At 38.0% G+C, this 13,552-nt stretch overlaps 1 protein-coding gene across 3 annotated transcripts in view; it reads right to left on the reverse strand.

Annotated features, from left to right (window-relative positions):
* The window catches only part of RTF1 (RTF1 homolog, Paf1/RNA polymerase II complex component), a 48,789-nt gene that overhangs the window by 19,526 nt on the left and 15,711 nt on the right, over window positions 1–13,552 (reverse strand). For all 3 annotated transcript variants that reach the window (XM_022587417.2, XM_089905134.1, XM_089905141.1), the window contains 2 exons: window positions 5,555–5,702; window positions 3,976–4,180 (listed from right to left, as the gene is read on the reverse strand). In XM_022587417.2, coding sequence (XP_022443125.1) covers window positions 3,976–4,180; window positions 5,555–5,702 — 353 coding nt within the window. The remainder of the gene's footprint in view (window positions 1–3,975; window positions 4,181–5,554; window positions 5,703–13,552) is intronic.

The following is a 13,552-nucleotide window of genomic DNA, read 5'->3' on the forward strand; positions in this document are numbered from 1 at the left end:
CCCAATGAGATATTACCTCACACCTGTCAGAACGGCCATCATCAAAAAGAACACAAATAACAAATGTTAGTGAGGATGTGGAGAAAATTAACTGGCGCAGCCACTGTGGAAAAGAGTACAGAGGTTTCTCTAAAAATAGATACTTCCTTGGTGGTCCAGTGGTAAAGAATCCGCCTTACAATGCAGGGGACGCAGGTTCGATTCCTGGTCAGGGAACTAAGATCCTACATGCTGTGGGGCAACTAAGCCTGCATGCCACAACTACTGAGCCCACACGCCTCAACTAGAACCCGTGTGCCACAAACTACAGCGCTCACGCACCCTGGAGCCTGCACGCCACAACTAGAGAGGAGTCTGCGCGCCATGATGAAAGATCCAGCGTGCCTCAACGAAGATCCCACGTGCCTCAACTAAGACCCGATGCAGCCAAAAATAAATAAAATAAAATAAATAATAATAATAATTTAAAAAACTAAGAATAGGGACTTCCCTGGTGGTCCAGTGGGTACGACTCTGAGCTCCCAACGCAGGGGGCCTGGGTTCAATTCCTGGTCAGGGAACTAGATCCCACATGCATGCCACAACTAAACCCCGTGTGCCGCAACTAAGGCCCGGTGCAGCCTAAATAAATAAATAATAAATAAATATTTGCAAATGAAGCAACTGACAAAGGATTAATCTCCAAAATTTACAACCAGCTCATGCAGCTCAATATCAAAAAAACAAACAACCCAATCCAAAAATGGGAAGAAGACCTAAATAGACATTTCTCCAAAGAAGATATACAGATTGCCAACAGACACATGAAAGGATGCTCAACATCATTAATCATTAGAGAAATGCAAATCAAAACTACAATGAGATATAATCTCATACCAGTCAGAATGGCCATAATCAAAAAATCTACAAACAATAAATGCTGGAGAGGGTGTGGAGAAAAGGGAACCCTCTTGCACTGTTGGTGGGAATGTAAATTGATACAGCCACTATGGAGAACAACACTGAGGTTCCTTAAAAAACTAAAAATAGAACTACCATACGACCCAGCAATCCCACTACTGGGCATATACCCTGAGAAAACCATAATTCAAAAAGAGTCATGTACCAAAATGTTCACTGCAGCTCTATTTACAATAGCCAGGACATGGAAGCAACCTAAGTGTCCATGAACAGATGAATGGATAAAGAAGATGTGGCACACATATACAATGGAATATTACACAGCCATAAAAAGGAACGAAACTGGGTTATTTGTAGTGAGGTGGATGGACCTAGAGACTGTCATACAGAGTGAAGTAATTCAGAAAGAGAAAAACAAATACCTTATGCTAACACACATATATGGAATCTAAAAAAAAAAAAAATGGTCATGAAGAACCTAGGGGCAAGATGGGAATAAAGATGCAGACCTACTAGAGAATGGACTTGAGGATACGGGGAGGGGGAAGGGTAAGCTGGGACGAAGTAAGAAAGTGGCATGGACATATATACACTACTAAATGTAAAATAGATAGCTAGTGGGAAGCAGCCGCATAGCACAGGGAGATCAGCTCAGTGCTTTGTGACCACCTAGAGGGGTGGGATAGGGAGGGTGGGAGGGAGGGAGACGCAAGAGGGAAGAGATATGGGGACATATGTATATGTATAACTGATTCAATTTGTTATAAAGCAGAAACTAATACACCATTGTAAAGCAATTATACTCCAATAAAGATGTTAAAAAAAAGAAACCAAAAGGTAATAATAATAATAAATAAATATTTTTTAAAATATTAAAAAAAAAAGAAAAACCTAAAAATAGAACTACCATATGACCCAGTAATTCCACTCCTGGGTATATACCTGAAAAACAAAAATGCTAATTCCAAAAGACACATACACCACCATGTTCATAGCAGTATTATTTGCAATTGCCAAAATATGGAATGAATGGATAAAGAAGATGTGGTGTATATACATACAATAGAATACTACTCAGTCATAAAAAAGAATGAAACTTTGCCATTTACAAAAACATGGATGAACTCAGAGGAGACTATGCTACGTGAAATAAGTCAGACACAGAAAGACAAACACTGTATGCTATCAAGTATATGTGAAATCTAAAAAATACAACAAACTAGTGAATATAATAAAAAAGAAACAGATTCATAGATATAGAGAACAAACGAGTGCTTACCAGTGGGGAGAAGGAAGCAGGGAGAGGTAATATAGGGGTAGGGGATTAGGAGGTACAAACTATTATGTATAAAATAAGCTAAAGGATATATTGTACGACACAGGGAATATAGCCAATATTTTATAATAACTATAAGTGGAGTATAACCTTTAAAAACTGTGAATCACTAAATTATGCATCTGTACCTTATATAATATTGTACATCAACTATACTTCAATTTTAAAAAAGTTAACAGCTTATATTTACATTATGTTCTTATATGTATTATCTCACTGAAGACTTACAACAATCCCCAACGAGAAAGCTGAGGAATGAGGAGGGTAAGTGACTAATTCAGATAACCTGGACAGTGAGTTTGACTTGAGCCTAGATTTTCTTTCTTCTTCTTCTTTTTTTAAAAAAAATATGTATTTATTTGGCTGCATTGGGTCTTAGTTGCAGCACACGGGGTCTTCGTTGTGGCATGTGGGATGTTTCCTTGTGGCGCACGGGCTCCAGAGCACACGGGCTCAGTAGCTGTGGTAGCGGGATCTCTAGCTGCAGCGTGCAGGCTCTAGAGCACGCAGACTTAGTTGCCCTGCGGCACGTGGGATCTTAGTTCTCTGACCAGGGATCGAATCCGCATCCCCTGCATTGGAAGGCAGATCCTTAACCGCTGGACCACCAGGGAAGTCCTGAGCCTAGACTTTCTGATGGAAATGTCAGTGCTCTTTGCACAACCAAGCTACCTTTATGCTGCCTGCACTTACCTTTAAAAAAAAAATTTTTTTTTAATAAAAGAAGAGGAAGCTCTAGAATAGGTGAAGAATCTAAGAACCAAAAATGATACCTCACTACTGGTGTTGCTGGCTATAAAACAGGATGCTAATGGTGTTTACATTAAAAACATGGAGAAAGTTTCTGAGTTACCATATTGTACTGCCTTGCAGCTAAACAAATGAGCTACAAAAACCTCCATTTTCTGTGAATGGCTCTGAACTTCTGTCTTAATTATCGTCATTGTAAACATTCTTCCAATCACTAAAAAAGTCACAGAATCAGTCAGTCAACTGCTTCAGTCATATAAGGTGAAAAATAAAAAACCCAAGTTTGAGATCAGCCACCCACTACTCTTGAGCTACTTTGTGATTTTATCATAGGGCCCTATTGGCCTTATATGAGAACCTCTTGTTATGCTCTCCCCAATTCAGAAATACAAATTTCAGAAGTCATTCTTAACCATGTGGCAACTGTGGTAGTTTCTTAAGTCCTGTTTGTTCCAATACAGGTAACCGTGGAAGCATTCACACTCAAAACAAATGTCTATTACTTGCTGCTGACTGAAAGCCAAATATTCTTGTCTAGAATAACTCACCAGACTTAATATGGTCTCCAGAAGGGACAGACAGGCTCCCAGACGAAATGGGACTAACTGCTGCCAAGGAAAATGCTTCTGTTTATTTCGCAATATTAGGTAGGTAGGGAAGGATCCAAATTGTGAGGACTATTTTATCTCCTGAGACAAAGTCAAGTTTATTTCACCTTGAAATTCTGTTAGGAGATAAAGAAAAACTTCTGCCATTTAAATATGGCAAAAGTAATCCAAAATACTTAAGCAGCTTTGTATATCAAAATGCAATTTAACATTTGAGCTTAAAAAAAATACAAAAAGCATGCTGGGAGGATAGTCAGATTCCTAACTCATAAATAATGAGAAGAAATTTCAAGTCTTGACTCCTGTGAAGACAGGGCTCCAAATGTGAACTTTGGGAAATTACTTTATTATTTTATTTTATCATTAAGACTACCACTTTACCTTTTTTTTAACACCTCCCTCTTCTCTATGCGGTTGAACAGTTCTTGCTCTCTCTCCTTTTCTGTCATCTGTTCCAGACGGGCCCTGTCTTCCTCATCTCCCATGAGGTCTTCTCCATAGCCATCATGGAATTCCTCATCTTCTGAGGAAGAGTCTGAATCTGAACTGGAGGAGGAGCTGTTGCTGTCAGAATCTGACACTTCACCTGCAACAAAGGACCAAACACAAGATTAGGTGATGCTGCAGAAGACAGAGCCACAGGTGGCCCCACAGTGTTGATAATCATTACCCCTTGGCTCTTCTAGGTGAAGTGGAACATGGTCATCTCACCTCCCTTGGGAAAAGCCTTGGTCTGCCTTTGGCAAATGCAAACACAGGTTACAGAAACTTAGGCTGGATTAAGAAACCAACATGATCTTTTTAATTTGACTTTTGTATTTTGAAAAAATTACAGACCTACAGAAAAAAGTTGCAAGAATAATTCAACTCCCGTACATCTGTTACTTAGGTTCACCCATTGTTAACATCGCCAATTCACTTTCTGTCTACATACATAAAACAATTTACACATTTTTATCATTTATTTTGCTGAACTGAGAGTAAGCTGCAGAGATTGTGACCTTTCACCCCTAAATACTTCTTGTAAAAAGGAGTCTCTTATATAACCAAGTATACAATGATCAAACTCAGGAAATTTAACATTTAAGAAATAGCATTATCTGACATACAGTCCATATTCAATTTTCATAATAAGTATACGGAGATGCTTTGAGACTGTGTAAACATCTTGTTCCTCAACAAACTATCATCCAGTGGTTTTAACACTCGTTGATAACACTTCAATTATTACTATGATGGCTGAAAATGGTGATTGTCTAACTATACTTTCTTCTACATTTATTAGTTGGCATTTAAAAAAATCAATGTTTTAATAAGTCATTAAATGGATTAGTGAATTCCTAATGATACTGGATCTTGGTAGGACAAAGGGTGATGGAAAAAAGCATTACATATTGTAACTGAGTATTATGTTAAACTAGCAATTTTGTGCTTGACTCAATTTGAGCTAACATTCACAGGCATGTGCTTAAAAAGCAGGTTAGGCCAATTCTGTACAAGCCACTTTGTATATAAACATTATTACTCAAAACAAATATAAAGTTTACCATTTTAGTCCTGGAACAAGTTCACTTTCAAACTAGTGTTAGCAAAAATTCTCATTTCAAAACAACATTTTTTACTGAGTTTTGTATCTGGTTCAAGGATTTTCCCCCTATGAATAACCAAGAAAAAGGAAAGAGAAGGCACTCAAGTTAAGGTAAATGGAGACTCTAACGCAGGGAATCCTCACGGGTTTCCTGGATGGGTTTCAAGGGCTTCACTAACGCTTTGGAATGCATGTATTTTTCTTGCTTCATTCAGATTCTAAACAGACCATGACCATTGAAAAGATTAGAGACCCCTGCAATAAAGGCAGAGGCCATGCTGTAATTGTAATGCAGGCACCTTTTCCCTCCATTTCTGACTGCAGCTTCTACTAAATAAGAGTTCACTCCCAAGTCTGCACCACTTGACTCACCTTCCTCAGGGGCTGAGCTCTCAGCTGAACTGTCTTTGTCCGAACTGCCTGAGGAAGCAGTTTTATTGGCCTGTTTCTTCATGGTTCCTTTCTTCTCTATTTTTCTGGCTTTTCCTTTCTTCTTATTTTTATTGCTCCCAAAAGTCCACTACAAGGAAAAAAGAAAAAGGAAAATTGAACCAGGGATTTTATCGAGAAAAGCTGTAAGTTTCAAGAATTAAGAGTCTCTGACATTCATCAAAATGATTCCAAGTCTCTACTGCTTTGGATCCGAAACAAATACACTTTATAAGATGAAAGATATTGATTCTTGAAACCTTTGTTAAAACTTCATAACCTCTGGTTTGTAATTTCTTAATGTCAGTAGATAATTGATATAATAAACATAAAATTTAATTAGTATACTTTTTATCAATAGAAAAGCAAATATATCAACTTAATGGCAAGTCAACTGAGTTAACTATAACTCAGTTGGTACAGGAAACAGCTTCTAATGTTTCCTGTGGCAGAGAGGTCAGCAATTTGCTAGAGATTGGTATGTCTGGGTTTCAGTACACAGTGCATGGCTGAGTTCTGGAGTGGGTCCCAGGAAAGCAGGGAATAAAGCTTTTTAGCAAGAGAAAACTTCAGAAAACACAGGGAGAAAACGATGAAGGCCACTCTTTGGCATGGATGGTAGTATCACTGGTACCAACTCCAAGGAGTCAGAAAGTATAGTAGATCATTAAAATATATATATACATATACATATATATATATATTTAAATCTGCATATATTACACTACAACATAATGTTTACATTGGATCTTCAATAGGAGATCCCATACATCTAAATATAAGGAACCTGCAACTTGTATTATCAAACTAACAGGCAGGCAATACACAGTTGATCACTCCAAGGCCAAAAAAATCATCTTCATCAAGCACTTTAATTATAAGTCTGAAAGACCATAAAATCATTTTTTAAATTCACAGAGACTATTTAGTTACATTAAACCACACCTCCTTTGATATTTTAACTTGTCAATTTAGGAGAATGATTTTAGGTGAAAAATACTTTACTTAGAAACTTTATTTTATGTACTCTAAAAATAATATTCATAACCAGCAAGGGCCTACTGTATAGCACAGGGAACTATACTCAATAATAACCTATAATGGAAAAGAATCTAAAAAAGAATATATATATAAAATAAAATAAAGTAAAATTCAAGACTTCCCTGGTGGCACAGTGGTTAAGAATCTGCCTGCCAATGCAGGGTACATGGGTTTGAGCCCTGGTCCGGGAAGATTCCCACATGCTGCGGAGCAACTAGGCTCATGCACCACAACTACTGAGCCTGTGCTCTAGAGCCCACGAGACACAACTACTAAGCCCACGTGCCACAACTACTGAAGCCCGCACGGCTAGAGCCCGTGCTCCACAACAAAGAGAAGCCACCGCAATGAGAAGCCCGCGCACCGCAACGAAGAGTAGCCCCCTCTCACTGCAACTAGAGAAAGCCCTCACAGAAATGAAGACCCAATGCAGCCATAAATGAATAAATAAATTTATTTTAAAAAATTAAATTAAATTAAAAATTTTAAAAAGTATATATAAAAGCACTGAATCACTTTGCTGTACTCCTGAAACTAACACAACATTGTAAATCAACTATATTTCAATAAATATTAAAAAAAAACCCCGGAAATTGTAAAACAAACTGAGATAATACTAAATAAACAAACCAACCAACCAAGGAGGGGGAGGATAAAAAAATCAAAATAATATTCATCTTTCCATCATCACAGATTGAATTATAAATCTGGTATTAACATAAAAATTCTACATCTAATATTTAACAAAAGCACCAAGTCTTTGCTCCTTCTATAATGTGATCATATTATAAGGTGATCATAAATCTACCTCCTACCTCACAATAGCCAAGATCAGAAGTAAATTTACTTTGGAGTTTTTTTGGGGGTGTGGGGTGAAGGGATAGTTCTGATGAGATTTCCACCTTAGAAATGTTCCAGATGAGCTATTTTTAAGAACTACAGTCTGTTAATTTACCTTGATAAAATATTGTGAAAGGGCAGTATTTTAATCTTCTGATTTTTTATTTTAATTTACTCTTAGTTATTTTAATTGCCACTTTGTTTTTGTACTCAGGAGCTAGGAAGAAGGGACAAGTGAAAATAAAACAGCTCCATGTTCTAGAATGATATATTAAGTGAATAAATGATATATTAAGTAATATACCACTTATGTATTAAGTGATATACATTAACAGCGACTTCTCTTTATAAATGAATTTACTTCTCAAACTTTTAACAATTCAACACTTAGATCACTATTTAGAAAGAAATCCTAATGCTTCTCTTCTAAAAGCTATTTTTCAACCATTTGAAATCTTAATCATTCAAGGAAGATACTTTTTAGGTCAGTTTGAAAGAATCCAAAAGAGGCCAAAGTGTTCAGTTTCATAGTTAACTGAGCTAAAATATATCAACTTCCTATGCTGAGAATACAGATATTACTAGAGGCAATAATGTATAAAACATCTTTTGCACTGGCTTTGTTTACAGGAAATAGCACAACTATGCACATAGTAGTCAATATTTATTGGCTGGTTATGAAAATGAGCATGACCCATCTCTTCTAAACAGGGTATCTTTTTGTACTTCTTTGTACAGAAATCCCTTCTTTGTACAAAGAAGTCCCTTTGTACTTCTACCCAATGGGAATATGAAAAGGCTGAGAGCATAAAGGGCGAGCTACCAGGGTCACATGTGTGTTAGAGTGGATAGATCTATTTTCACCTACAGATTTGGATTTCTCACGTGCAACAGAGTCAAATTCTGAACTTCCAGGGTGGGGGGAAAAGGGGGATTGTGTATGAGAGTAAAAAAAGGCTTAAATGTGAAGTCACACAGGTGAATCCAATTCAGGAGGTGCTAGAAAGCTATCTGGTTTCCTTATCCTTCCACTGTCTATCTGCTGCAATCTGCCATTGCCTAAGCTTAGCAACTGTCATCTATAGCCTATGATGCTTATCCCCTGGAGGGGAGAGATAAAAGATAAGAGCTAAAATAGAAGAAATAAAATGTTTCAATTTAACAAGGGCTTGCCTGGCTGAACCTGAGTGTGGGAAGGGAACCTTGGTCTTTTTCCTTCCAACACAATTTTCAAAAGAAATGACAGAAGTGCCTCATCTCCCATGAGGCTAACTCAATAGAGTCTGTCATGCCAATGGCAAACAACCAAACTCACTATATATGACAGGGTTTTAGGGAAATAAAATAATCACTTAAAATATGGGGACCAGTCACATTACTCCTATTTAATATAGAGAAAGAGACTCAAATGGGTACTGATAATTTCCCAAGATTTTTTTCCTGCAGAATAGATCATATTTGTAATATTTTACATTTACTCCTTTAAACCAGAAGCTCCTGAGTGTTTTTTTGGTCTGAGCACATATTTTAAATATTTGCCCAGTACCTCTTCTCTCAAGATCACAGAATCTAATAAACCATAAAGGAGATGGTCAAGACTTGTGGTAGGCAAAACTGACATAGAAGTATCTTAACCCAGCCATTAGCCCAGAGATTGCTCACCTATTCCTGCAAAAGCCTTATTCTGTTGACTCCAAGACAGAAGGAAAACTAATTCTTTCATTGCCAGAGTGTGGTAGTAAATGGAGTCTAAAGAGTACAGTGCATGATTAAAGAGATGCTCTCAGGCTTTCCCCATCCATCAGAGAGTAGAAGAAATGACCTGGCTTTTCTTAATTTGTTTTGGGAACTATGGCTTCACTGAAAGGCAAGCTCTGTTGTGACCTTAAAAGTGCTCTAAAATGTACCACACAGAAGGCAAGAATAAGAAAATGAGTGCCTGCTGATCTGCATCTGAGTACAGAGGCCAGAGCATCCCCCAAGGAGAGCTGCTTAAAAACAATCTGGGAAAGGGAAAGGGTCCACTGTCAGTCAGGACCCTAATACACACTAGCACCCTGCTTTTCCCAAGCATTCTATATGCATGCAGGCTCACACAAAACACCAGGAAAGTATTACGTATAATGCAGTGATGAAAACCTAAAACAGTGACTAGAAGGAAGATGTCTTAACTAATAAATTAAAAGAGATTAGCACTTTGACTCTCACTGCTGTAACTGATACTCTAATGGACGGCAATTATCTAATGATACAAGGAGGGTTAGAAAGTACTACATAACCCTGTGCCAGACTGAGAGTGTAGGGGTTGTTATAAGCAGGTCCCTACTCTGGGAAGCAGCTGACCTTCCTGGCATTCAGCTGAAAGACAGGAAGGAACATGGGGTGGGGAGTGCTTGCCTTGGACTTGGGTGCCATTGACATGCTGAGTACTTTTATCCTGGAGGCAGAAAAGCAAAGAAACTTCAACATTTCAGAGAGGTTATCTCTAATGGCCAAGGAAGATCATATTCTAGGTCTCAGGACCCAGAGTAGAAACCATTGCAGCCCAGTTACTCCTGAAACGAATTTACAGTGAAATGAAATACTTTGAGGTAAGTAGGGTTCAAGAAGAACAGCTGGGCTAGTGATAAACTATGGGACTAGAGGTTAAAAGAACTGGAATAAAGGCCCAAGCCCTTAACCTGAGACTGTTTCCTTATCTGTAAAGTAGGAATAATAATACCACCTTGACCACCTATCCGGGTAGTGTGAGACTCAAAGGAGACAGAATAAAAGATGCTAAGAGCACATCAGAAACCATGAAGTTCTATATAAATGGAGGGTACTATTTTATGATGGAAAAAGGAAACCAGAACTTCTGGGAGCCTGTTTTCTTATCTGAAATAAGGTAATCTAAATGATCTCTACGACCCCTTGGAGTTTTAAAGTTGTAGGATTCTATATGAACTGAGTGTTACACTAAATTGAAGTGTTTGTCAAAAGGATTCCGTACTCATTATTCTAGATCTTAACAGTGACCAACAAAGAGGGGTGCTGAGAGGGCATGGCTCCTGATGTAGGTATTTTTTCCCTGTGAAGATACTGAAGATAGAAAAGGGTCAGCAAAGTTAAAGAGTATATGCAAATGTCAGCCTAAAGAACAATGAGGAATAGCTAAACTTTCTTTTCCCTTAAAAGAAATCAATTATTTGTAATTAATCAAACAAAGTACAAAGGGCACTACTGTATCTTATAATCAAGCAATCAGTTATATTTAACTGGAAAACACAAAGAATCCCTACACTCAATCACAAAAACTTATAATCTGGTTATGGAGATAAAAACAAAAGTGAAACAAATGATACCAAAAAAAATGTAAAATATAATCAGTACTCCACTGCACTGTTTGGTAGGAAGTGTCAGAATTTGTTGTACACAGTTTAAGCAAGTGGTCCATGAAAATCACTTTATTTTTCTTGTGATGAGATTTTAGGTATCTAGATAAATGAGGTGCTACTGTATGGTAATCTACATAGCCAAGAACCCAGAAGCATGCTAAAAAAAAAAGGGGACTTCCCTGGTGGAGCAGTGGTTAAGAATCTGCCTGCCAGTGCAGGGGACACGGGTTCGAGCCCAGGTCCAGGAAGATCCCACATTCTGTAGAGCAACTAAGCCCGTGCTCCACAACTACTGAGCCTGTGCTCTAGAGCCTGCAAGCCACAACTACTGTGCCCGCGAGCCACAACTACTGAAGCCCGTGTGCCACAACTACTGAAGCCCAGGCGCCTAGAGCCTGTGCTCATCAACAAGAGACGCCACTGCAATGAGAAGCCGCGCACTGCAACAAAGAGTAGCCCGTGTTCGCCACAACTAGATAAAGCCCGCGTGCAGCAACAAAGACCCAACACAGCCATAAATAAATAAATACATATATACATACATACATTTATTTTAAAAAAACGTTTATGAGAAATTCAAATAGCTATTGTTAAATTCAAGTACTAAAGCAGAATATTCCAACCTAAACTCTATGGGGCCCCCTGGTTTCCTGACCCCAGAGCAGATCAGAGACACAGGAAGATGGAAGTAGAGCAGATTACTAGGAGATGAGAACAATGGCCACTGCTTACCTTCGGTATTGGGGGAGAAAGGAAAAATAAAAACCAGCACCACAGAGCTTGGTATTTTGGAAGTCATTATTTCACAGTATAAGAACTGTCATTCATAATCATGACTAAATCAGTTAAAAAACTATATATAATAAGATCTATCAAAAAAATTTTCAAATATAGTGGTTTTATATTTTAAACTTTCAAAAGTTTAGTTTTAGTATTGGGATAATTCATCTATATGGAACATCTTTTTCCAGAGGTATTGTGTGTATGAAAACCTTACTAAATGAATATACACACAGGAAAATATTAGCTTAGCAGTGAAGGCCTTTATCAGTATGTGCTGATTATGTATTATCTGCATGGTAAAGCAACAACAAAATGCTCTTGGGTATCTAGGCTGACTTCCTGGAAAAATTATTACTAAATGAATTTTAAGTAAAAGTTGTATCTTTTTCAAAATGTTCTATTAATAAAAATATTGGAGCCAACAAGCAATAACATAGTGGGAATAGGAGTGCAACTAGATCAAAGTGGGAGTGCTCAAAAGATCAAATGGGGTAAGAGAGAAAGAGAAGAAGCTTCAGAAAGAAAGAAAGTAGAAAAAAATGGAATGGGGGAAAAGCAAGAAGAGGCCAGAGACTCTGAAGAGGTAGTAAGCTGGAGCATAAAATGTATCCAGGAAGTTCTGGGGGAGAAAAAACAGGTGACAAGTGCTGAACTGCACGGCTGGGCCAAATGTTTTTATTTCTCAAAAATGTTGAAAACAGGACTGTACATGAAGCTTTTTAAAATAATCATTCTCGCTCAGGCACAGGGCAATAGAACATAATTCAGCTGTTTCCTTACTTTGTCTAATGTAGTTATATTCAATTTTGAACAACAAATAAAGGGTTTTCTTGGTATCTATTGATAACATGATTTTTACTGGTAACAAGGGAAAATCTAGGCTTTATTCCTATTTCTTATCTAGGTGCAGCTATCTGTTTCCACAAGATTCACCATGTTTCTAAAAAGGACTCTGAAGTACCCGATTTAGGACTCTTCCTCCTAACGAATGGACTTTTTTGTTTTGGCCATTTTTTTTTTAAAACTTTAAATCTCATGAATGAGCACTGCTAGCTCCCCTCCTCCTAACCCTGTTATTTTTCTTCCCGGCCACTCCTGTCTGCACCCTTGGTGGTGCTTCTCTTACCAAATGCTTTCAGGGACAGGAAGTGACAGCACCAAAATGCCACACCACAGCATTATAACCTACCACTGAGGTTGTGCTTTCCAATTTCCCAGGCTTGGTCAATGTAAACCTTACAGAAAGAGTTCTACTTCTCATGTGCCTAAGATACGACTGAGAATAATTCACAAGATATCTACTATTCTCTCCTTAATTGAACCTTTTTTTTTTGCCATGCGGCACAGCTTGTGGATGTTAGTTCCCTGACCAAGGATTAAACCCGGGCCCTTGGCAATGAAAGCGCAGAGTCCTAACCACTGGACCACCAAGGAATTCCCCCTAATTGAGCCTTACACTTAATAACCAATGCACCCACTTTTTTCTGGATAGGAAACTTTCATAACTTCTGTGTCCCCCTCCCCAACCCCAACAATTAGCTAGATATCTTCTTGTTCTAAAGTCAGTGCATGTCTCTCCTTAAAACAAACTACCCATTAACCTCCTAAATCAGTTGTTCCTGCCTAGTTTTCTGTCCTAGCAAATCTGAGGAGAACAACATACTTCTTTCTACCTGTATTCAGCATCATGAATGACAATAAATAAGAGTCACGTGGGAGGGGAAAAGGGTTGGGAGGTGTATTTGAAAAAACTCCAGAGTAGCTTCTAGCACAAGCAAGCTCCATCTGACTGAGAACTGACATTTTAACAACCAAATTTCTAAAAGGCTAGTTCGTAGGTATTAAGGATATTAAAGCCATAGCAGAAACTAGAAAACATAGCAAATTATTTCAGTATATG

Source organism: Delphinapterus leucas, chromosome 2 (assembly GCF_059928025.1).
Source record: "Delphinapterus leucas isolate spDelLeu-1000000601 "Yukka" chromosome 2, BTC_Dleu_Yukka2, whole genome shotgun sequence".
In the NCBI taxonomy this organism is placed as follows: Eukaryota; Metazoa; Chordata; class Mammalia; order Artiodactyla; family Monodontidae; genus Delphinapterus; species Delphinapterus leucas.